The sequence below is a fragment of the Danio rerio genome, chromosome 7 (genome assembly GCF_052040795.2).
Source record: "Danio rerio strain M-AB ecotype USA chromosome 7, GRCz13ab, whole genome shotgun sequence".
Lineage (NCBI taxonomy): Eukaryota > Metazoa > Chordata > Actinopteri > Cypriniformes > Danionidae > Danio > Danio rerio.
This window is the reverse complement of record NC_141027.1, coordinates 24,529,369-24,554,303: the sequence shown is the minus strand read 5'-3', so window position 1 is coordinate 24,554,303 and position 24,935 is coordinate 24,529,369. Positions and strand designations below refer to the sequence as shown.

The following is a 24,935-nucleotide window of genomic DNA, read 5'->3' as shown; positions in this document are numbered from 1 at the left end:
AAACTTGACAGAAATTGAGATTTGACTTATAATTATTGATGCTGATTGATTTTTATTGTAGTAATGATTTTGGCCTATCGCCCAGCCCTACACACCAATTATAAGAGAGCAGACAGAAACATTTCTCAAAAGCCCCGGCAATAGAAACAGACTGCAAAGAATAAAAACAGCACCTGAAGGATCTGTCAGGACAGGCACAGACACCGCAAGATTGCTCAATAGTATTGTTGTAGGCTATTTATTTAAAAAGTGGCTTTTTCAGTCTTTTAGACACCACTGAGTCTGACTCCTATATGGGACCCCCCATCCTACAATTTTAAAAGGATATACATCTAGTTAATAGTGCAAAGACCCAGATTTCATGTTGTAAAATTTAGTCAAAAATGTTTTTAAGTTCTATTAGTACAATTTTTTTGTCAATTTACTTGAATAACAACAACTATTAAAAAAAAATTATATATATATATATATATATATATATATATATATATATATATATATATATATATGAATAGTTGAGATGCAAAAAGCTGAGACTTTTGAAGGCTCAAAATGAAGACTTTTCTCCACCTCCTTTCTTTATGTTAAGATATTTCACTTTAAAGACCAGGAAAATTACTTATTCTTTGCCTTAAAAGAGATATTACTGAACTTACACCCAGGAGCATGATTAAAATGCTCATTTTAAAGAAAAATGTCAGACGTTTTAGAGGTTTCTGCATCTAAAGTCTTCCTATCTAATTTTATTTTTTACCTGGACTATTAACTGAGGCCGTTCACCATTATAAACGCCTTCTTTACATCTTCCATAACCCTCGCAACTACAAGCGCAAACAAATAGCAGCTACCACACATTTGCATATATATTGACCTCATCAGCGGTGACATTCTAGCGGCAGTAACCAGCAGGAAGTCATTACCATATCTGGTACCCGGTCAGTAAATTGGGTGACAGAGTGAACTATTGAAGAATAACTAATTAGGTCTCTTCTCTTGGTCTCACATGCACACAAACACGGGAGTAGAGTTTCCAGCACACCTGCGCTCCTTGTCAACGGTATCCACTTTCACACCAACACAGACCTACTGTCCTTACACGGGTCACGACCCCTGCCTGCACGACTGTTGTTATCATTGGACTTTTGCAAAGAGCTTCAGAAATTACTGGTCTGTGCAATCAATCATTCTGGAAGTGTAAAACGCATCTTCAATTTACAAAGAACAAGACCGGAGGACACATCATGACAGAACAATCGTAAAGATGGCTGCAAGTGAAAAAATGGTGGGCCGTCTAAATAAGTGTCACTTGATAAGTGCATTATTTATAATATGAGTGCTGTTATGCTCATTTTATTAGGCAGTCACATACAGTACATATTTGGTATGTGTTTAGGTCATTTGAGGGATGGTTCGCACAAAAATGAGTTTCCTGTTAATTTATTTACCTTCAGATCATCCAAGAGGTACACAGGTGACTTTTTCTTTAGTATAACATTAAAGGGGTGGTCCACATTCATGGTCATTTCTTCAAAACTCCTGCCAGGAAGTTCAGTATATCTTGTAAGAGCTTGATTAGCTGGTTCGGGTATGTTTGATTAGGGTTGGAGCTAAACTCTCCAGGACAGCGGTCCTCTAGGACAGAGTTCAAACACCCCTGTCTTACATGTGAGCTGATGATGTTTGTATAATTGACACACACACACACACACACACACACACACACCAACACACACCAACACACACACCACACACACACACACACACACACACACACACACACACACACACACACACACACACACACACACACGTGCGCGCGCAAAAAGTCATCTATATTCTCTTTAACAATTTCTGATGGCCTAAAGTAGGGCTGCACAACATATCGTTTCAGCATCGTTATCGCAATGTGTGAATATGCAAGTCACATCGCAGAATCTGCAATTTTGAGTTTAATTATTATAATAATTATTATTATAATTAACCAGAAATTACTTTAATAGCAATAAAATAACTAAGTTTAACCTATTATAATGAACAAATTTATTTATTTTTTAGGCATGTGACTATAACATTTCCAGCTAATGAAAACTATTTGTGCACAAGAAGTTGTGTGTAGAAAATGTGTAGCTTTAACAAAGAGGAATTGTATACGGTCACGGTGTTATTTTACATTTGAACTCGATACTGTTAGAATATCCAGAAAAACAAACACAATTTCATTTGTATATTTGTGTTATTGTATTCATTTATGATAGTAATTTATTATAACTATTATACTTTATAATAAACACATTCACTTCAAAATCATCACAATGTAAAATTATGAACTCTTTCCTTACAGAGTTTTGTAAATCATATTATGAAACTAAATTAATATCCCAATATGTCACAAAAAAAATTCACTATTGCAATATTCATTTTTTCAATATTGCGCAGCCCTAGCCTAAAGGATAAGTCAATAATAGCAAATTTTCATTCAAATAATTTCAAAATTCATTGCTCACTGAGAGATTTAGCCTAAGAGTGTTACAACGACTTTAATAGTTTTAAAAGATAGTCAAACAAGATAAGATACACAAGCTAACAGTACAAAACATAAATGCATCACGATTATGCATTTTATGTTCAAATCTTGATAGAAAATGCTGAAGATATTAAGATTTAATTTACTAAACTAGCGGAAAAGCAGCATAATGCCATCCAAAGTTTTTTTTTTTTTTTTCAAACTTCACCCCCATCTTAGAAGCCTAACTAATATTTACAAACAAGAATCTACTGCCTTATAGAAATGACACTACAAATCGTCTCTAAAAGCATTTGTTTACATGATGTGTTCACTTATAGATGTGCTGGAGATGAACTATGTTTCAAACAGGCATAGTATAAATGGCATATTTACCTTGAACACCTCCGAGAAGAAACCTGAGCCGATCTTCTCGCAGATGAAGTCGTCTAGTCGTGCCAGGCTGGACACGGCGCTGCGCAGCGCCCGGTAAGATGACGGCCTGGGCCGGTGCGCTCCGTGAACTCCGTGCATGAGAGAATCCGAAGCCTCCGGGTCCAAGTCATCTTGGTCCATAAAAATGGACATTATCTCGAGCAGTCTGAAATCTACCCCAAGCGTTTACATTTCTGCAATGCAGTTACAAGGTCCCTGTGATTGTTTGACAAAAAAAAGAGCGGTCCGCCTTTCGCTCAAGTTATAAATCCCCGTTATGCGTCCTGCGCGTGACCGATCTTCAGGTCTCGTGCGTCGCTTCCTCCATCCTGATAGCTGGCCTCATTTTCAGCAACGCATCACAATCCTGTTTTAGATAGGAAACAGAGAATCGACATTACCGCTGGTTATATTTACATTTCCTCGCGGTGAACATGTTTTGGTGAAGTTGGACTAGTGATGAGCGGCATCTTCCGCTACAGTCAGACTGCGGATGATCAATTATACATAGAGAAGTGAGGCGATACGCGCCATCGCAACCTCTTTACAACACTGTTTATACTTTAATTCGTTACCTGAAAGTAACCCTGTTTCAATTAGCATTAACATTTTGCCACAATATCGCTTGTCTTGATTGCAAAGCTTACCTCCTATGCTCTACAGGTATAAACTTATCGGGTCTTCGCTTCAGCACATTTCAATCCATCGGAAATACCCAAAAATGCACGGATGCGTCAGCTCAAACCCCCTCGTGTTTCATTTTAAAAAAGCGACTAAACGGAGGAGCTCTACAGGCATCTGTGTATCAGTCGCAGGAAATGTGTGCGGAGTTGACTTTGAGCTCTTATTGGAGGCGACTCACCTGGGCGGGTCCAGCGGAGGCGGCTCACCTGCAGGGGCGCGCGCACGAGCTGGTTGACAGATGATGATGATGATGATGGTGATGATGACCAGGCGAAGCTCAAGTAGTGAATGATTTATTTAAAAATAAAAAAACATAATTGCATTTCAATAGATTGAAAAAGTATACAAAAGCAAATTAATGACAAAAATGGACAATGATATTACCAATAAAACATTATTCAAATGTGTCCAAAACTTAATAAAAAAGAAGTTAAACTAAAATAAGTAACTAAATAAAACTTAATTGTTGGCTAATTAATATTCCTGAGGTCAGTGTATGCCAAACAGTGAAGAAACAAACGTCCCATCACCTGACCCACATCTCTAACATTATTTGTCATGGTGAGCAGACATTCATTGCTTGTTTACTTTTTGTTATTCCATGACAAACTCACCTACAGTGAGAAACTTTACACGAAGACGACACAGCGCTATCAAATCTATGATGTATGAATTATTGAGCAAGACCAACGCTGTTGACTCATTTATGAGCTTTAAAAGTGCTTTAGTTTTGACAGCAACAACACCCTTCAGTTCTTTTATCAAACGTATGACCATCATTTGTGGATAAAATATATATAATTCATAAATTACATAATAATAAAAGTCATTGCTTCTTTACACTGATGTTGCAGGCACCCTTTAACTTTGTCATGCAATAGGCCTACTATCATATAATATGATCTTTTTGACTCTTCCGATACTGGTGCAAGAATATCTCACAGTAAATAAAGCACACATCTGGTCTCCTTAATAATTGTCATGCTTGAGCACACAGAGCTCATTAAACTGCTCCTGTTGTTGTTAATGGATGTACAGTTGCATGCAGTGCAACATGAAAGAGTGTGTATGCATGCAAGATGCGAGCCATGGAGAAACAGAATTATGTTCATAGAATAGAACATAAATTTCTGCTGCCATCTAGTGGCACAAGACTAACATTAAAATAAACTGATCTAATTTTTTTTATATCAGCAGCAATTTTGCCCTGCTGTTTGCCCTGCTCTCCATCTCATACTGGTCAACAAACATGAATAAAGGTTAAACATAATACAATAATTGAGCTAGGACCACACATTGCATTGTGAATATTTATCTAGAGTAACTATAGGTAAATACACACTCTTTTTACAGTCAATGTATTCTGTTTTATTATTTCAAACAATAAGAGAAGAACTTTTTACAGGAAAGTGATTTTACTGTAACAAAGGGTAGAGAAAGAAAAATCAAACCAAATATCTCTTGAATTATGCACAGAATAGCTTTCCTCATTACAACGAGATGATTCAGATTCATGGCTATGAAGGAATCATTTGCATCTAGCATTTCAACTTTGAGTTTGATTCAATCATTACCAGTCACAGGTGAGATGATGAGTGGTGCTGAATTTTGACCTTTATTATTACTCAACGGACTTAAAAATGGATAGAGTTTCTCAGTGAAAGACTGACCAGTGAAAGAGTAGATATGAGACCTAGACTTTACGTCATAAAAGGAGACCAGACCTTCCTCATAATCCACAAACACACCCACTGTCTGGGGCTTCACTTTCAAGGAGAGGGAGAGAGTTAGAGACTCGCAAGCCTCACACTTATTTTCATCTTTCAGCCACAGAGACCAATTCCCATCGTTAGGACTGAGGAAGAACTCCCCCTTTCTGTTGAGGGATTCTCTAGCCACACCCAAAAGCCATTCAGTCTTTCCACTTACATTTACTTCAAAATAAAATCTCCCTGAGGAAAAGCCCTCTTTTCCCAACACAACAATATAGTTTTCAAACCTCTTGTCACTGCCTGGGCGGTCATGCTTTATGTTTCCATATCGCACTTGCTTTCCATCTTCAGACAGGATAAGCTTCGGATGAGCTGTATCAGGATCCAGAATCACATCCACTAAGAGAGAAAGAGTTTGAATCACAGCTTCTGTATACAAATTCACAATCAGTCAAATCTATTTAGAATGCAAATCATATCAGTTGAAGATACTGTATGCGAGTAAGATTATACACAGTACCTGAATACTTCTGGATCCTCTTCAACACTGTGACACACATGACAACAACATATTATTATTCATTTACATACACACAGTCAAGACACAAATTAGGACTTAATTCTATCAGAAAGTGTTTATTTTTTACGGAAATGACACAGGCTTCTCCCACAATACAATAGGACAATGTACAAGAGGCGTCATTGTGGAATAACAAATCTCAGCTTTTATTTACATTTGAACAGAAACTTAGAATTTGCTTGAGATATGAATAATTGTGGCATGATTGTACATACTGACATATTTATGAACTGACTAAATGACTTTGAAAATGATAATTTCTGTCTTGGATGTAGTGGATGTTTTTTTGTGTCAGGTTTTGTATATTTAAAATAGTTTTTAGTGAGTATTGTAAATAAAAATATAAAACTTACCATTATTATTAAATCCCTCATCTATAGTCTCTTGCAGCTGAGACAGAGCGCTTCTCAGAGTCTCCACACTCACACCAGTGTTAATATTGATTCCAGTCCAGATGTTGATGTCTAAAGGCCTGCACAAAGATGGAAACATCTACAACAGAAGAGAGAAGAGAAAATCCATCAGTGTGACGTGACACTAGTGCTTTACCAAAAAGAGAGAGAGAGACCTGTAGGAGGTGCAGGTGATCTTCAGTGTGTGAGAGCTCCTCCAGCTCAGTGTTTCTCCTCTTCAGTTCACTGATCTCCTGCTCCAGCTCTTTAATCAGATCTTCAGCCTGTTTCTCTGCTGCTTTCTGCTTCTGCTCCATCACCTCCAGCAGCTCACGCTGACATCTCTCAATGGAGCGCATCAGATCAGCAAACACCTCGACATAGCCGGCTTTCTCTTTTTCATTGTTTTTCTAATTAATCAAATGAAAAAAAAGTTCAGAGGATTTCTTTGATTCAAATCCAGATCTCTAGCAGGGGCAGTCAGATTTACATTTTTAAACTTTTTAATTAAAAAAAAAAATCCATGATGCCATATATAGCACAAAAATAACTCATAATATTATAGACCCAGCAGTATATTTAAGCATGAGCATGGAGTAAATTTATGATACCAGTAGTGTCTGACAACTAAATTTGTTGGAGTTTGTCTTTAAATGAAGATTCTAAGTAAACTTACTTTTCTTAGCTCTACTGAATGCTGGATTTCTTCAATCTTCTTCATTCTGTCCTGAATTAACTGCTGCATGTCTGTCTGTGTCTTCATCAGCTGGTTCTATAGTCAGAAAACAACACAGACCTGTTTTATTACTCAACTACTTATGAAGAACGTTTTTAATATATATTTTTTTCAATAAAACAAGCTCCTTTAAAGAAAATTCACGAGCAAAAAAGAAATCTTACCAATTACTCACCTTTATGAGTTGCGTTATTCTGGTAAACACAAAAGAAGATATTTTGAAGTATGTTGGGAAAAACTGGTAACAACTGACTTCCGAAAGTCAACCAGACGTCAACAGTTACAGCTCTCTTTAAAATATCTTTTTTTTTGTTTTCAACAGAAGAAAGAAACTCACAAAGGTTTGGACAGGTGAGTAATTTTTTTTTATTTCAGGTATACAGAAAACAAGACTATAAATAAAATAGATAGAATGTATACTTATTAATGTTCAATCATTCATTCATTTTCTTTTCGGCTTAGTCCCTTTATTAATCTGGGGTCGCCACAGCGGAATGAATCGCCAACTTATCCAGCATATGTTATACGCACCAGATGCCCTTCTAGCTGCAACCCATCACTGGTAAACACCCGTACACTCGTCCACACACTCACATTCATTCATTCATTCATTCATTCATTTTCTTTTAGCCTTAGTCCCTTTGGGGTCGCCACAGCGGAATGAACCGACAACTTATCCAGCAAATGTTTTATGCAGCAGATGACCTCCCAGCTGCAACTTATCACTGGGAAACACTCATACATTCTTGCACACACTCACATACATTTATTCATTTATGTTCTTTTCGGCTTAGTCCTTTTATTAATCTGGGGTTGGCACAGCGGAATGAACCGCCAACTTATCCAGCATATGCTTTACGCAGTAGATGCCCTTCCAGCTGCAACCCATTACTGGGAAACATCCACCTATAGTGCATGTCTTTGGACTGTGGAGGAAACCCATGCAAACACGGGGAGAACATGCTAACTCAACACAAAAATGCCAACTGACCTAGCCGGGGCTCAAACCATTGACCTTCTTGCTTTGAGGCGTTTGTGCTACCCACTGCGCCACCGTGCAGCCCACACATTAATATATACAAGGAAAATCATATATAACTAAAAAAATAAATAAGATTAAATGTACGTTGGCGGTTCATTCCGCTGTGGCAACCTCAGATTTATAAAGGGACTAAGCCAATAGAAAATTAATACAATTTTAATGTATATTTATGCTATGAGCCTATGCAACTATTTTATATTAAAAGGTTATAATATGAAAATGTGCATACAGCATGTTATAATTCTGCTGTTTCTTACCTTCTTCTCTTCACTCTCCTCCTCTACAGGAACAGTGTTGTGCATCTTATGTTCAGTCACAGTGCAGATCACACAAACACCCGTCTGATCGTCTCTGCAGAACAGCTCAAGAGGTCGGTCATGCTCCTGACACAAATAACCCTGGAGATTTTTGACAGGGTTGATCAGCTTGTGTTGCTTTAAACCCGGAACTGTCAAATGACGCTCCAGGTGAGCCTCACAGTAAGAGCTCTGACACAGCGGACATGACTTCAGGGCTTTCTTCTTTGTGTCCGTGCAGAAGTCACAGAAGACCTCAGCCATTTCTGGATTGCTTTTCTTTTTGTAGTGATCTGCAATCTCTCGGAGCGTTGTATTGACTTTGAGCTCAGGCTTTTGGGGGAATGTTTCTTTACAGATTGGGCAGCTGTAGTCTCGACTGTTGTGCCAGCACTTTTCCAGGCAGGTCTTGCAGAAGTTGTGTCCGCATGGAGTGGTGACTGGATCAATGAACACATCCAGACACACTGAACACTGGAGCTCTTCAGACAGAGGACCAGTGGAGGATATCAGAGCTGAAAAAAAGAAAGGATTACTTACACAAGAACTTATCCATTATTTTTTGGGGGGAGGGTTACTGACTTACATGTACATGAATCCTGAGTTCTGGTCCCTCTTGGAGATTCTTCCATTGTGTTTTTCTGATAAAAATATTAAAATAATAGACCACAATAATTAAACCACAAGCTGTAGCACAAACAATAATTGCTGGATTGAAAAGTATCAGACAACAACACATAAATATATCTTGATGTATAAAGCTATCTGGGCCATTCATGCCCATGTAATAAACATTCATATGAATTCATCATGTAAGCTACTCTAACAGTGTTTATGTGTGTTTTATTTTTGAGGGTGAATTTGCTTACAGAATCACAAAAGCTTTTTTATTACACAAAATAATGTCTATGAGGCTGAATGTAAAGGTTATTATCAAATTAATGTCTTCTGTGTTTTTAAGATGTGATTACAACAGTTACAACAGGCATTACTGTGTGCTTCTAACACTCACAGCCAACATGAATGCTAATAAGCAGCTAGCGTTAGTTGCAAAAAAGAAAAGCTGCACATGCCAAAGTGTAACTCAAATTACTTCACATTTTACTTTACAAAGGCTCACATGACATAATATAATGCAATTCTGATGCCACTGCATTTCTGAAACAAGAACAACAGAGGTATTTGGCCCTAAACCTGGAAGGATGTACACTACAAGACGTGTGTCGACCCTAATAAAAAACTGAAGATGGAAGAACATTTATTTTACATACCTGTGTCTCAGTTATGCTCACATATACCTAAACATAGCAAAACGGTTAAATAGTCAGTTGTCGTCACTAGTCAGGACACCTTTCCAGTTGTTTTTCAGTTCAGTTTCATTTCACTGAAGGACTCCGCCCATCTACAGTGACATCATAGCGCGTCCCATATATGGAATAAGGGAAGATGAGTGTCTCTGACAATGGAGGTCTCTGATGAGTGATTTATGATTTTTGGCCAAAGAAAAGGTTAGGAAAAGGCTGATTAACGTTAGCTTAAATCATAATATAAAAAGATCTTTTGTCAGCTGCCTACTGGAAGAAGGACTGACTGAAATAAAAAATAAAAACGTTTTATTGTGATCATAATCGTTTTTTTAAAAAAACATCTTTTTAATTTTTTTTCTTTTTTTCTTTTTTTATTATGCGAAAAGTGAAAATATACAATCACAGTACATTATAAAGAAAAGGAAAAGTATTTTTATATAATTAGAAAATAATGAATAAATAATAAAAAACAGAAGGGGTATAGGCCTTTTTTAATTTTATTGATCAAACAGGGGAGTACAGAGTTATACATAAAACAGTATACAATGGAATTAACAACAAAAATTAATCGTGTATATTAAGTATTTTTTCCAGTAGTTGAGATGTCTTAATAGCTTTGGTATTACTTTGTATAGCAGTGAGGGAATCATAAAAAAGTTTTAGATAAATGAAAAATAGTTTACAATTTGGTACAGTCAGCATACATTTTGTTTTGTGGATGTGATACTTTCCAAATAAAATAAGAATTTTTGTTATTTTGTTCATTTCCAGTAATCCAGAGTTGCAATCCGTAAAAAAACATTTGCTCAGTTATACTGATTAATTTATAAAACACTTCAAAAAGTAGTAAGGAAATTTGGGACCAAAACTGTTTTGTGTAACTGCAACTGAAAAATAAATAAAGAATTGTTTCCGGTTCCATTTTACAAAAACAAGGGTAAAAAAGCTTCCTTAAACTTACTTATAAAATCATTGCATGGATAATATCTATGTTTTAAAATTTGTTTCTTTTACTTGGGGTATAGGCCTATACATCACACGTTAAAGAAAAAGATGATATAATTTACACCTTTACAGTTTTTTAAACCTTTTTGTAAAAGAGTTAGAAATAATTTCAAAGTAATTCTGCAGTTCAGGTAAAAAAGGTTTTTGATTTGTAAATTTACATTTAGGCTATCTATATAAAATTTTGTTAATAAGATAAGGAGATTAAGGAAATATACTTTCTTTTTATGTAAATGTTCTGTTTTGCCTTTATTGTGATTGTTCCATCCATTTCTACACAAACAGAAACGCAATTTTTATATAGTATATAAATAATTAAATTTTGTTTTTATTATATTATATACTAGTGTTTTTCTTTAACAAACTTCAAGAATTAAAACAAAAGCAATGAAAATACATCAATTAATGATGAAAAATCGATTAATAAATTATTAATGTTGCATCTCTTAATATTATACAGCGTTTATTTAATAGTCTTCGAAATAACGTTTCTAAAATGAACTATAAGTGTAGGCTATATTGACTCCATAGGTCGCAAAAAGAAAGCGCTCAACTGATAAGTGGGAAATAAAAGAGGTCAAAGTTCACGATCTACACAGTTAAATGCAAGAGGTGTGGTAGCATATGGTGTGTGTCTGTATATAATGCAGCTTTCCCGATCTCTGCTCGCAGCACAATGGGTCTGACACTCGGGGAGCGCGTGCAGCACTGTCTGCTGGTCCTCGTGTCCGGTCTGTTTTTGGCTCTCTTCAGGCTGCTTTCACCTGGCACAAAGCGTCCAAAACATCTTCCTCCAATCACAAACCCGCTGCTTACTCTCTCTGCAGTGCAGCTGGCTGAGAAGATACGCAGAGGAGAGGTTTGAGCTCTTATTTGCATTAGCTTCGTCACAGCTGAGCTTTAGTGAATATGGTTTTGCAAACACATGGGAGTGTTTAGTCGTCGTGGTGATGTTGTGCAGGGTGACTGAGTTTGTTCCGAGAGAGTTGGCATTGTTTTATAGTGGAATAAGAAATGAAAAGATAAATATAATCATTCATTGCACTCTATTTTTTTAAGTAAAAGCACTTTTATTGTTATATTATGTTAATTTTATTTTGCACATTTAAAATGGGGCTGTTTTTCAGTTCAAATATCTGGTTCTTTGGAGCGTTTTGCCATGTTGGAGAGCAGAATACAAACAAGGCCACTGAAAAGAACTAAACTTGCCTAATTTGTCAATTACTCATGATGAAAATGATCAATTATTGACATGTTTTGGCCTGTACTAATCTGTCGGACTACATTTAGAACATTAAAGAAAAGGCATTCAAAGGTTACAAACCGTTCAAGCAGAATAAAGCCTGTTAAATTAAGTTTCAGATTATTGCTCTTCAGTAGTAGATTACAGTGCAGATTATTTTTTTTTTGTGTGTGTTGTCGCAATCATACAATTGTTATTTCACTATATTTTATCAGTTAAACTGTTCAGATAGATGCTTTGGTCTTTTTTTTTTAATTGCCACAACTTATAGAGAAACAGGAAGATGAAATGGATATGTCTTTTACAAATAATACTAATCAACAGACAAAACAAATGTATTTTTGAAAAAGTTTGTCGTAATCCACAAAAAATGAAGCACTTTTCTTGTTATATCTATCTCTAAGACTGGTACCAAGAGTTAACTTTAGCAAGAAAAAGAGGTAAATATGAAGGAGATTTAAACCAAATCTGCAAAGCTACAAAATGAGCAAGTCGCATCAACATACTTTGATATGGATAAATTAAAAGAATAGATTTCTGTGCAAAATTAATCTTGTTAGGTACAAAATGTGTTTGGCAAAAGCCAGACCTTTCCCCAGCTTACATTTTGTTACAAAGGAACAGCAGTAAAATGCACATCTGTACAATGAAAATGTACAATAATTAGGGGTCGAGGTGGCGCAGTGGGTAGCATGATCACCTCACAGCAAGAAGGTCGCTGGTTCAGGCCTCGGCTAGGTCAGTTGGCCTTTCTGTGTGTAGTTAGCATGTTCTCCCCGTGTTTGCATGAGTTACCCCCACAAGTGGAAAGACATGCGCTTTAGGTGAATTTGTTACGCTAAATTGGCTGTAGTGTGCATGTGTGAATGAGTGTGTATGGATGTTTTCCAGTGATGGGTTGCAGCTGGAAGGGCATCCGCTGCATAAAACATGTGCTGGATAAGTTGGCGGTTCATTCTGCTGTGGTGATCCCAGATTATAAAGGGACTAATCCGAAAAGAAAGTGAATGAATGAGTTGGAATAGTTTGTGAATGTGGCTCTTTTTACGGTACTGATCTATAATATCGATGCTCGACAAATGAAAAGCTGGATAAATGCATGTAGTTAACATTTTGTGAACTTTGAACAAAAGATAATTTTTAACTGTTTTAAGCCAGTTGGAATAACTTTTATCAAAGTATTATACTCATTTTAATGGATTAACAAAATCCATTTCATATTATTATTAAACCATGTAGGGAAAAGCGACTTCTCTAAATAATATGTCTGTCTTGATTCAAAGGAAAATTTAGTGAGAGGCTTGAAAAGCAATGAACAAAACAAAAAAGACATTGCTGATGGAAGTTGGATTAAGAAACAAGCAAGTATCTCAATATTGGCTGCACAAAGGGGCAACTGATGAAATCATGAGATAACTGAAAATGCTCTTTAGTGTTAGGATGTAATTGCTGTGGTGTGCAGTGCAATAATGACAGGTCAGCAACACACTGAATTATATCTTGTTGCTGTAAACAGTGCCTTTGCTCCAATAGTGTGAATGAAACTGACTTTATTTCTTATTTATTCACTTGACTAGAGTAATCTGGGGTTATCTTCTCAACTTTATCCTGTATAAAGGACTCTCAAGTGCGCTGATTATGTAAAAAAAAAAAAAAAAGAAAAGAAGTAAATATACTGCTATAAAAATAACATTTAGAGACCACTTAAAATGATGTTTTTCTGTTTTTAGATAATACAACACTAATGTTTTAACTTCAGGGGAGTTTAACTTCAAGTTTAAAGTGATCCAAAAATGGATATTTACTTACTATTTACTCATCTTCAAGTGGTAAGTAGAGTTGATTTCTTGAACACAAAATAGTTCTTTTGATGAAATCTGGATGCCTGTTAACATTGACCACCATAGTAGGAAAAACAAAAAGTCAATGGTTACAGCTTTCCAACATTTAACAGAACAAAAAAAAAAAAAAACTCAAACTGGTAGGGAATAAGTAAAAGGTGAGTAAATGATGGCAGAATATTAATTTTTGGGTGAAATATCCCTTTAGGAAACGATGCTTAACCATTATATTTGCTGAAAAAATCTTCAAATTATAAGATTTCATTTAAAGATTACTCAAGCTTATATCTTAAATACAATACGTGCAGACAAACTGAGATTATAATTTTTTTTAGCTATATTAAAAATTTTACATCTAATGTCTAATTTTTCTAATTTTATGCTGACTAAATAACTAAGGACATCAAGCAGAAGTAAAAAAAATGCTAATTGTTTTGTTTTATTGGATTGGATTTTTTTTAATGTGTGGTAAATAATTTTTTTTAATAAATAAATTTATTTAAATAAATAAATAAACATTCTAATGTGAAAATACACTAAGGAACTAAACATGTATATATTTGTATTGCAGAGAAGACTATCAGTTGGAAGCATTATAGTGTATCAAAGAAAGAAAAGATTAATCTTATTATTATATTATTTAATATGAATATACAGAATATTTGGACTGAACATTTTATACTACAAGCACAGCAAGTATGTGAGCCATAATGTTAGCACAGTCCTTTCATAATGTACACAAGTGCATATTAGTCCTAATACAACGCAAGTTTACTCAGATTCCCCAGTGCATTTGGAGTTAATCTAAAATAACCAATCATTTTGTACTTTAACACAGGTTAGCAGTGTGGAGGTTGTGCAGGCGTATATTGACAGGATTCAGGAAGTGAACCCACTGCTCAATGCTTTGATCAAAGACAGGTGAGCACTTGTTTCAATGAGGTAACAGTTTTTGTACTTGACGTTACACTACTGATGTCCACTCTTTCAGGTTTTCTGCCGCCCTTCTGGAGGCAGCTCGTGCAGACAAACTAATAAAGGAGGAAAATGGAGGAGAGGAAGTTCTGAGGAACCAGTTTCCTCTGCTTGGTGTTCCAATGTCTGTCAAAGAGTCATTCGGACTACAGGGTACAGTTAACATATGTAATGACCATCTGACTGCACATCCTCACAGTATGAAACGCCACATGACCATAACATTAATAACCGCATTAAACATTGAAATTGAAATTCAATCAGTAACTACATTTCATCAGAGTGCTTTTGTATGCACTATTAGGGCGTTCACACTTGAATTAATTAACCCTGGTTTATTTTAAACCTTGATTAAACTGAATTCTGGGTTATACATTTAACACAGATTATAATTTAATCAGTGTTAAATGCAGTTAATCATGAGTATCACACTTTCACCAAAGGTTAATTTCATTATTTGCATATTAGTATTCATATATGCGGTCACTGTCACTGATTAGGAGTGTGTAACATATAAGTTTTTGCTGTATTAAAGGGAAAGCTCACCAAAAATTCTGTCATCATTTACTCACCCCTCAATTTGACTTTTTTTCCTTCTGTTAAACACAAAAGAAGATATTTAGAAAAATGCTGAAAATAGGTAACCCTTGACTTTTCATAGAGTTTTCAATCAAACCTGTTTCAATCATTTTTCAAAATATCTAAATAAAAAAACAGAGCTAACTCTTCTTTTAAATTATTATTTTTTCTTTCCCTGCGGTTAAAAGCAGTGCTGGCAACAATAACAACTTGTTCTTAGTTAAGAACAGAGCTGCTGTTTGTTGTCCTAGACCTAGAATAAGCTTCCGCTATTAATGATAAAGCAATATCACCTAATCAATATTTTATGTTTATTCATTTAAATTAATAGACTAATAGCTTTAGGTAAAGTAGAATCAGTCTGCAGTGAAGTCTGCTTTATGAGGACTGTAAAATCGATTGTGATTTAGTGGGCTGTGTTTAGCAAACACTGTCGGATGGTTGTGGTTTGCTTTTGCTGAAGTCACACTACTGACTCTCATGCTTTTAAACACACCATCAGAGAATGAAGTACTGAATTTTTTCCACTAATGATAGGGACATCATTAAAATGTGCATAGATGAGGTATTTATACACATTTTTAAGTGGTTAAAGTTGACAACAAATGACTTTTTTATTATTATTTTTTTTAAATAATTGTCAAATTATTATTAAATTTCTTTAAGAAACAAGGCTTAATGATGAAACTGTCATCATTTAATCACCTTTTACTGGTTTCAAACTTAATTTAGATTCTTTATTCAATTAAACACAAAAGAAGATATTTAGAAACATGCTGAAAATCAGTAACCATCGACTTTCATAGAGTTTGTTTTTCCTATATACTATGGAAGTCAATGGTTACCAGTTTCAGATGTTCTTCAAAATATCTAAATAAAGCAGTGCTAACTCATCTTCTAAATTAAGTGTGAATCGTTTCTTTCCCTGTGGTTAAAGCAGTGCTTGGAACAATAATTAACTGTTGTTAGTTAAGAGTAGGAGCTCATCACACGTCATCAGAGAATGGACTGATTTTTTTTTTTTTTCGTTAAGAATAGGGACATCGTTAACATGTGCAAAGATTAATTATTTTTAGTCATTTTTAAGTGGTTAGAGTTTATATAGAGAATATATTTAAGAAACTGGGCATTTTTAAAATTAAAACTCTCAATTTAATCACCTTTTACTAATAAAAAATGTATTTGAGTTGCTTTTAATAGATCAAACAAAAAAGAAGATATTTTGAAGAAACTTGTATCAAACGTGTATCCATTAAGTTCTATAGTATTTTTTTTCCTATTGTGAAAGTCAATGGTTACAGGTTTTGCAGAAAAATATTCTTCCTTTGTGTTCAAAAAAGAAAAGGTTTTAAACCACACAGGTGAGTAAATAGTGAGTTGATTGTAATTTCTGGGAGGATTCTGCCTTAAATATGAGGCATGTCGGTGAGTTAAATTTATTTGGAATTTGTTTATAGTAGTTGTCCAATTTGATTTGTCATCTTCCACTCTACACTGTAAAAATGCAGGGTTGCACACAATCGCTTTGTGTTGATACAACATGAAGAAATTAAGTTAACCTATTAGTTTTCACAAATTTAAGTGGATGGAACATAAAATTTAATTTGTTGAAAAAAAATATTGTGTTTGCAAGAATTGTGTTTCAGCTCATTTTAAAGAAGTATTTTGAACAAACAGCAAACGTCATTTTTTTGAGTGTACTGTATTGTTCATCAACAGCAACAAGCTTCATTATTGTACAAATGTGACCAAAAATGTCTGATTTCTGTTACAGGCATGCCTAATTCAGGCGGGTTGAAATCCCGGGGTAAAGTGCTTGCCAGTGTGGACGCTCCTCCTGTGGCTCTATTGAAGAGAGCTGGAGCAATTCCTCTCGGTGTCACCAACACCAGCGAGCTCTGCATGTGGATGGAGTCCAACAACCATCTCTACGGGATCACCAGTAACCCCTACAACCTTGAGAGGATCTGTGGAGGAAGCTCAGGTCTTCAAAAAAAGAGAAAGAAATCATTATAAACCTTAAACATAAAGGCTGTATAAAAGTAATACAGTAGTCAACATTTGAAGTGGATCAAAAGTTGTCTTAAAACTACCGAACAACACCCATTTTTGTCTTAGGACGGTTTGAAAAATCCTCTTCAAATGTTGACTACTGTACTTCTTTTATCACTGCTCCAGTTGCACTGATGATCAACTTAACAGAATTTGATAAGTATCCAAAAACTATTAGGGTAAACACAGATGCTGTCTTTGTTAGGTGGAGAGGGAAGCATCATCGGTGGTGGTGCGTCTGTGTTTGGTATCGGCTCTGACATTGGAGGAAGTATCCGTATGCCGTGTTTTTTCAATGGGATTTTTGGACACAAACCCTCAAGAGGTAGGGATTTTGCTGTGAGTATAATCAAAAAAACATTAGTCTTTCCTTCATTTAGAAAAATTGGTAAAATTATCAAAGCGAAAGAGTGTTTAATTTCGTTTTCAGGTGTTGTCTCAAATGACAATCAGTTTCCCAGATGTTCTGGTCTCCAGAATGAATACACAGGTTCTGGTCCAATGTGTCGCTACGCTGAAGACCTGCTCCCCCTTCTGAAGATCATGGCTGGACCCACTGCAGACAAGTACACTTTACTGAGATGCAGATGAGGGCAGACAAATCTCATTCTGTACTGACTCAAAGCACGTATTTTACAGACTTACCCTCTCAAAAGCGGTGGATCTGAAAAAGTTGCGTTTCTTCACTATAGTAGATGATGGCGGATCTCCTCTGACATCTCCTGTAGACAGACAACTTGTTGAAGTTCAAAAGCGGGTAAGAGGACAAGCCAAAACAACTGTTGCAGTGATTTTGCATATTATGTGCAAGCATAAATGCACAATTGGCCTAATATTGTATTTGTCACAGGTTGCTGCTCGTTTAGAGGCAGATCTGGGAGTCACGGTTCAGGAAGTTAATTTTCCGCAGCTCAAATACTCTTATCAGATCTGGGACACATTCTTGGCACTTCCGGACAAAGATGGCAAGGTGTGTAGTACTACAAGTTATTAAATGTTCTGTAATAATAATTATACAACTGTTCTGTCTGAATCTTGAATCTAATTGGCTGATAGCCATGCAATATTCTGCCAATAACAGCACTCATCCAGCCTCTTCACCTTTCACCCTTGTGTATTACTCCGCCAACATACAGCAACAAGCATAGGACACTCTACAGTTTGACAAATATTGCTGCTGTTGAGAATGTAGTTGTTTAGATTGCAATTATGCAGTTTATTTGTAAGGATAGTGCCTATTTTAAACGTTTATAATTTCTAAAAGACAGCGTGTCGGTGGCCATTAGCCTATCATTGACCAGACCAAACATGGTTGTTGTCCATCCACAAGATGGCAACAAAGGCCGCATAATAAGCCCTAACAGGAGAGGAAAATTACAAGTTAATTTTAAACTACACCCGATGAAATCATTATAAAATATCATTTATAAAATATGATTATCTTTATAAAATATTGATCTTTCTCTTTTGCATGTTGTAGTGCTGTATTTACCATAGTAATTGTAGTGTATTGAGTGTGAGATGGTACTTAACTTAAAGTCTTAATACCGGAGATGGCCATCTGTTTCTAACGAGTCTCATGTTTTCGCTAGTGCAGACTAATTCAGTAAACGGAAAAAAGGAAAAAATGCCTGCATGTGTTTAGCATTTTTCCTTATCTCAAACACAATAGTAAACTGATCGTGATTGCGTTGCTTTGGCTTTTTCAAAGGGTATTTATTGTGATCTCCCGATTGCAACAGAAATACTGGGAAATCATTTCATGCCGTTCAGCCTTATGTTAAAATGTCAGCAAAATCACCTCTTTTGTCATCACTTTAGACCAGGGATCACCAAACTTGTTCCTGGAGGTCTTTTGTCCTGCAAGTTTAAGCTCCAACCATAATCAAACACACCTGAACAAGCTAATCAAGGTCTTATACTTGAAACACCTAGGCAGGTGTATTGAGGCAAGTTGGAGCTAAACCCTGCAGGGCACCGGACCTCCAGGACCAAGATTGATGACCCCTGCTTTAGACATTACGCTAGAGAATCATTTAAATGCTAGCTCTAAAGTGACTGGTGATGTAGCAACGGTTTCTGCTGTTCTGACGTCGGCTGCAGATGTGAAAGAATGGTGGAAGAAAGTGGTTCCTCTTACAAAAGGATATGAGACTCTGTTTCATTTTTTTTAATATACACGATTATGCTGTTGAACCGTTGTATAAACGCAATATCACATGAGTAGCAGTGCAATGTGGCTGTATGTTGTCACGTGTGGGGACATACTGAAAGGCACTCTGCTTGCGGCCTTGTGCCAATGCACGCCTCCCACAAGTGCCCATGTACAGCCACATGGCACTGCTACTCGTGAGATATTGCTCATATAACAGTATATTTGACTGCGCTGACAATCAAATGTAGAACGAACTTGCAGGAGAATTGTGAAAAGTGATATTGCATCAGAGCACTGGTGGAAAGGGTACTAAACAATCATGTTCCAGTAAAAGTACCATGACTTACCCAAAAATGTAGAGTAAAAAATATCATGTAAATGTTACTCAAAGTATGAGTAAAAAGTAGCTCTTTTAAAAGTACTCGAGTAGTGAGTATTACGCTGTGAAATGTCAATGCCTCAATTGCGTGTGTGTGTGAAAACGTAACATTCTGTAGTGCATTGAGTGATTGATTAAGGTCATTTGGTGTTTTCAGTCATCTTACAGTAGACATGCGCCATTTTTTTTCATCAGTGACATGGAATCTAAACAGTCTCTCGGCCATTGCGTATAACAATTTTGTGTTGTGAGATTGTTCTGTATAATGCAATTTAATCAGATGGCGATCACAGAACTGATTATTTTACTTCTAGTACTCCTACTTCTCTATTAGCCATTTCACCATAGACAAGAAAAATAAACGTAGTGCCTACAGGTTAAAGAAAAATAGGGGAGAAAAAGTACCGATACAGCACTAAAAATGATCCAAGTGAAAGTAAAAGTACACATTTTTTAAACTACCTAGAGTTCAATTTCTGAGAAAAAGTACTCGCAGTAGTTTGTTGCTTCACACCACTGCATAAGAGTTGTTTTCCTGTTTATTGCTTTAAAGCTGCTGTACTATATAAAGCTATATAAATAAAGGTGACCAAAATTGCCTTGACACACTTGACTTAGTATTTTAAAGTCTACATTCAACAGATGGTTGAAGCGACCACAAGTGCTTTTGTCAGCAAACATGGTACACACAGAGAACTAACACAAATATGATCGTGTGCTTATTTTTTAAGCCTCCAGAGGCTTTTGTTGAGCTGATGGCAGACGGAGGCTCTGTGTGGCCGGTTTGGGAGCTGATAAAGAGGATATTTGGAAGATCTGAACACACTGTGGCTGCTATCGGTAAACTCTAACAACGATTGATTTTCTTTATGGTGCTTATTGTGTTACATTAATTTTCTTTAAATGTCTTTCAAAGTAACGTAATGTTGAACGTCTATCATTCCCCAATTGTGGCCTAATTCAGGTTTGGCACTGATGGAGAGTTCCCACAGCTCCAAGTCATCTGAGTTTATCCTGAAACAGAAGGAGGATCTGCAGAGGGAGATGGAGGATCTGCTAGGGACAGATGGAGTGCTGCTGTACCCCTCTCACCCTCTTCTCGCACCCAAACACCATCATCCACTTTTTATGCCATTCAACTTCAGTTACACAGGTAAGGGCTGCTTGGGAGATATACAAACTAAATATTTTACTAATATTAGACTTTGGGCATTTAGCATATACACCATCTGCCAAGAGATTGCACTTACAGTAGATATTGCTTGATAAAATTTGCGGGTGTGGCGTGCTGCCCGGATTCAGAGATCAATCCTATTACCTAAAATCATATCCTCAATCATATTCTCTCGAAATTAGTTTGTGAAACTTCACATATTACTCCTCTTAAACATGAATATCTAATCTTTTAATTAGATTGGTTTAATCTGACAGCAGCACAATTGGATCACAATAATAAGGTTGCTGGTTCGAGTTTTGGCTGTGGAGTTTGCATGTTCTTTTGTCTGCATGGGTTTCGTCTGGGTGCTCCAGGTTTCCCCTACAGTTCAAAAACATGCGGTATTGGTGAATTGGAGGCCTATATATATTGTCAGTGCAGGGTTGCGGCAGGAATAATGGTAAAACGTTTACCAGAGTAATTGGCTGTTTATTCCACTGTGGCAACTCCTGATGGAAAAAGTGATTGACAGTTCAAACTGAGCATATCAAGTAAAAAAAGGGGTCCAACTGAGCATTAGCAATGTGTAACTGGTGTATATAATGTAATATAAAGTAAGTGGTGGTTGTATTGTTTAATGACTGATGCACTTTTGGGAATTCATTGATTTGGAGCTCATGGATAACAATGTGTCCAGCAGCCATCACTCTGCAGCTTTCACATTGTTGCTTACTGAAGGGAAGCAAGGTTGATGCTGCAGTCACACTAGAGTTTGAGTTTTCGAAATTTGGTCGTACGGCGCTGCAAAAAGGGGCGAGATTAAACAAGATGATTAGACATTCAAAAAAATGAGCAATTGCTCCATATTTACATTTCTGTCCAGAGCGGTCATGTTTTGATCCTCAATTGGTCTCACGCAGTCAAGTGAGGTGATTTCGCAGGTAAGAGTTCACCAAGCTTGAACCTTGCAACGCAGTGAACTGCGAAACTTGACTCATGAACTTGCGTTTCCTGTCTGACACATTTGCGTGTGTATAAATGGAAGTCTGGGGAGAAGTCCAGTGTGACAGCAGCTTTAGTCTGGTACCTGGATGGGAGACTAAATAGGAAAAATGCTGGAAGAAGTGCTAGTGAGGGGAAGCTCATGATGTCTATGTGGGTTCTGATGCTCCAGTATAGGGATGGGGACATTATACTGTCAGTGAGCAGCCTCCTTTTTATAAAGTTAAACCAGTGTTCTTTGAAAAGTTTAGGGGATGGACCGTTTTGCCTCCTAATCATCACCATATCTACAAATTGGCTTCATCTCTCTGCCTCCTTTCCACCAATGAACTGGGGCCTTATTTATAAAATATTAAACAAAAAGCGTAGAAAAAAATTCACAAAAGCGCAATTCAGAGAAAAGAAATGTGTGCACAAAAATCTATGCGTCCGCCTCTCTTCCACATGTGACATTTTATAAATGGCAAATGATCTTGACATTGTGTGCAGTTGACTGCTGTCAGATATCCGCCTTGTAAATGCTGTCTAATTAATATGATTACTATATAAACTAGCTTGTGCCAATATATCTAATTATTTATGGTTGAGAATGATAAGCACAAAGAGGAAAGTAAAAACTTTTTAGAGTCTGCGGTGCACAGAGACCATTTTGGGGGTCCTCAAGTTTGTGATCTTGTAAAAAGTAATAATTTGCTGTGATCACTAATAAAAAAGTGTAGTCTCGCACATTTTTTGCAAAACTTACAAAAAATAAATGAATTAAAAGAAAATGCGAACATTTCATAAATTATTAGATGATTATGGTCACTTGTCTAAAAGATCGTTTCATTATGTTTACAGCTTACTATACATATTATTATTTTTATTATTATTATTATTATATAGATGTAAATGACAAAAGCAAAGTGTAATGCTGATGTCTCTTCATTTTTACAAGCAGTAAAAATTATTTATTTTGGATACATTTATTTCTATATTGATTGATTGTAGATATTATGCATTAGTAAATTATAATATCACAAATTATCTAGCAAAATAAAATGCAACACCATGCAATAAACTGTGCTGCCTACAGAATATGAATAAAGCACTTAACATTAAGCTTGTAAAAGGTCATTTTAATCTTGCAAAAAAATAAAAATAATAATAATAATCTGACTGCACTGTAAAATGGATCTCAAATGCTGCATTTGGTGCTTGTACACTACTATAATTAGATGTTCAGACAACTTTGCCACAAGAAAAAGTGTGCAAGTCTGCTCGGACCTTGACGTGGTAGTATTTTCACATTAAAGATTAATTCGTATATGAACATTGCCGTGGATTTAATTTATGCATACTTTATAAATGAGGCCCCTGATGTGTTGTCTGCATCCTGACACATAATTGTTCTTGTGCTTTGGGAGATTCCCCCTTTCAAATCTGTATTGCTTGAAGTACTGAAAAAAAGCTAATTATTATTATTATTATTAGTAGTAGTAGTAGTGGTGGTAGTAGTAGTATTAAAAATGGCTTTATATGCATTAGTATTATACTCTGAAAGTGGATAGATAACTGTAATATTGAGTTCATTATTAATGCAAGTCAGGGACATTAGGGGTGTGTGTGTGTGTGTTCTAGACGAGACCCTTTTAAAAATGCAGCAATTTCACCCATTTCTATCTAGGAATTTTAAACATCCTGGGCCTGCCAGTGACCCAGTGCCCCCTGGGGTTGAGTAAGGAGCGACTGCCCTTGGGTGTGCAGGTGGTGGCTGGGTTGTGTCAAGACCATCTGACCTTAGCTATGGCGCTCTACCTGGAGAAGGCTTTTGGAGGCTGGGTCGATCCTGGAGTGGTTTAATCACTGAAGGAAATGCAAGTTAAAAATAGACAACCTCAATACCCTGTATTTCGTCCACATGAAGTAAAGCGATTGTTTAGTAAAAAATCTGAATTCTATCATGACTATTCATTATTTCCTGCAGTTACAAACCTGTATGACTGACTTGTATTGGGTTAGACCTTTTTTTAAAGTGTGCTAATTTGTTCTCGCCAGAAGGTAGTCCTAAAACTTTAAAGGGTCACGAATCACAGAAACACATTTTTTGAGATGTTGACAGTCATATACATGCGACACGCTGCTAAAAACACTATTACGCCCCATTCACAAGGGGCTTCAGCATCAAAAGCTGAGGGCTTAAGTTGGGGCTGACGTTATTGTTATAGCAGCATCAACTAATGAAATTAGTCAGCAATCGGCTACTGTCTGAGCTGGTGTATTTGCATACAGCGATCTGATTGGCTGACGCTTTAATCTGCACTTAGTTGAGAAAGTCACAAATTCTGCAGCGAGCAATGCCACGGAAGCGGCACCGATGGATCAACAATGCAGTTCGGCAACATCTGACGTCACCCATTCGAAGTGAATGGGAAGCGTTGAAGCTGACGCCTTGTCTGAATGGGGCGTTAGGGGACACATATTTCACTAATAAGTGAAAATTGCTTGTTTTTGCATTGTTTCAAGCAAATTTGTTCTTCCAGTTAAAAAAGAAATGTTGAAGCTACGTCATGGTGATGCGGTCATTGTGTGAATGCCAGCATGGTGATTGGCTGTCTGTACCGGCTGGTCCAAAGTCATGTCATTGAGTTTTTAGCATTAATTCAAATGAGAGAATTTGTTCGAACCAATCAGCACGCTCTATTGTGAAAGAGATACTACTTCATTAATATGCATGATATAGCTTCAAAGACTGTTTTTACCTGTTACAGTGTTCAAAGAGACGCCACGTTGTGTTGCCAACCATAATTCAAACAAGTAGAAGAATTGTTCAGAGACATGGGTCGCCAGTGTTGCGTTCATAAATGTGCTGCAACGACGGT

General features: G+C 36.3%; 3 protein-coding genes across 5 annotated transcripts in view; 1 reads left to right on the top strand and 2 right to left on the bottom strand.

Annotated features, from left to right (window-relative positions):
* Positions 1-3,305, bottom strand: part of tesk1b (testis associated actin remodelling kinase 1b) — a 42,480-nt gene extending 39,175 nt beyond the window's left edge. Inside the window, exon 1 of the mRNA XM_087261036.1 lies at positions 2,900-3,305. Within this exon, the coding sequence (XP_087117162.1) occupies positions 2,900-3,091 (192 nt within the window). The 5' untranslated portion in view covers positions 3,092-3,305. The remainder of the gene's footprint in view (positions 1-2,899) is intronic.
* On the bottom strand, positions 2,900-9,784 carry btr09 (bloodthirsty-related gene family, member 9). 3 transcript variants are annotated; one of them, XM_087258583.1, is made up of 10 exons: positions 9,652-9,784; positions 8,967-9,021; positions 8,342-8,895; positions 6,983-7,078; positions 6,483-6,716; positions 6,268-6,406; positions 5,855-5,881; positions 5,622-5,733; positions 3,801-3,898; positions 2,900-3,305 (listed from the first exon to the last, which is right to left on the bottom strand). In XM_087258583.1, the coding sequence occupies exons 2-10, from the start codon at positions 9,010-9,012 to the stop codon at positions 3,298-3,300; spliced, it is 1,314 nt and encodes a 437-aa protein (XP_087114709.1). In that variant the 5' UTR covers positions 9,013-9,021; positions 9,652-9,784; the 3' UTR covers positions 2,900-3,297.
* Positions 9,785-11,319: 1,535 nt separating this feature from the next.
* Positions 11,320-24,003, top strand: faah2b (fatty acid amide hydrolase 2b). Its single transcript, NM_001077462.1, has 11 exons — positions 11,320-11,551; positions 14,615-14,697; positions 14,768-14,904; positions 17,105-17,314; positions 17,588-17,707; positions 17,813-17,948; positions 18,022-18,139; positions 18,233-18,352; positions 20,648-20,756; positions 20,881-21,069; positions 23,741-24,003. The coding sequence occupies exons 1-11, from the start codon at positions 11,369-11,371 to the stop codon at positions 23,914-23,916; spliced, it is 1,581 nt and encodes a 526-aa protein (NP_001070930.1). The 5' UTR covers positions 11,320-11,368; the 3' UTR covers positions 23,917-24,003.
* Positions 24,004-24,935: the final 932 nt, after the last annotated feature.

Excerpts from the sequence above, each read along its gene's own strand:
- btr09 (XM_087258582.1), bottom strand. The coding sequence starts at position 9,012 with ATGGAAGAATCTCCAAGAGGGACCAGAACTCAGGATTCATGTACAT. Across the intron at positions 7,079-8,341 it reads AGGAGAGTGAAGAGAAGAAG|AACCAGCTGATGAAGACACA; the intron begins GTAAGAAACAGC and ends TTCTGACTATAG. Across the intron at positions 5,882-6,267 it reads TGAGGGATTTAATAATAATG|TGTTGAAGAGGATCCAGAAG; the intron begins GTAAGTTTTATA and ends TGTGTGTCACAG.
- faah2b (NM_001077462.1), top strand. The coding sequence starts at position 11,369 with ATGGGTCTGACACTCGGGGAGCGCGTGCAGCACTGTCTGCTGGTCCTC. Across the intron at positions 14,698-14,767 it reads AATGCTTTGATCAAAGACAG|GTTTTCTGCCGCCCTTCTGG; the intron begins GTGAGCACTTGT and ends CCACTCTTTCAG. Across the intron at positions 18,353-20,647 it reads TTCCGGACAAAGATGGCAAG|CCTCCAGAGGCTTTTGTTGA; the intron begins GTGTGTAGTACT and ends TTATTTTTTAAG.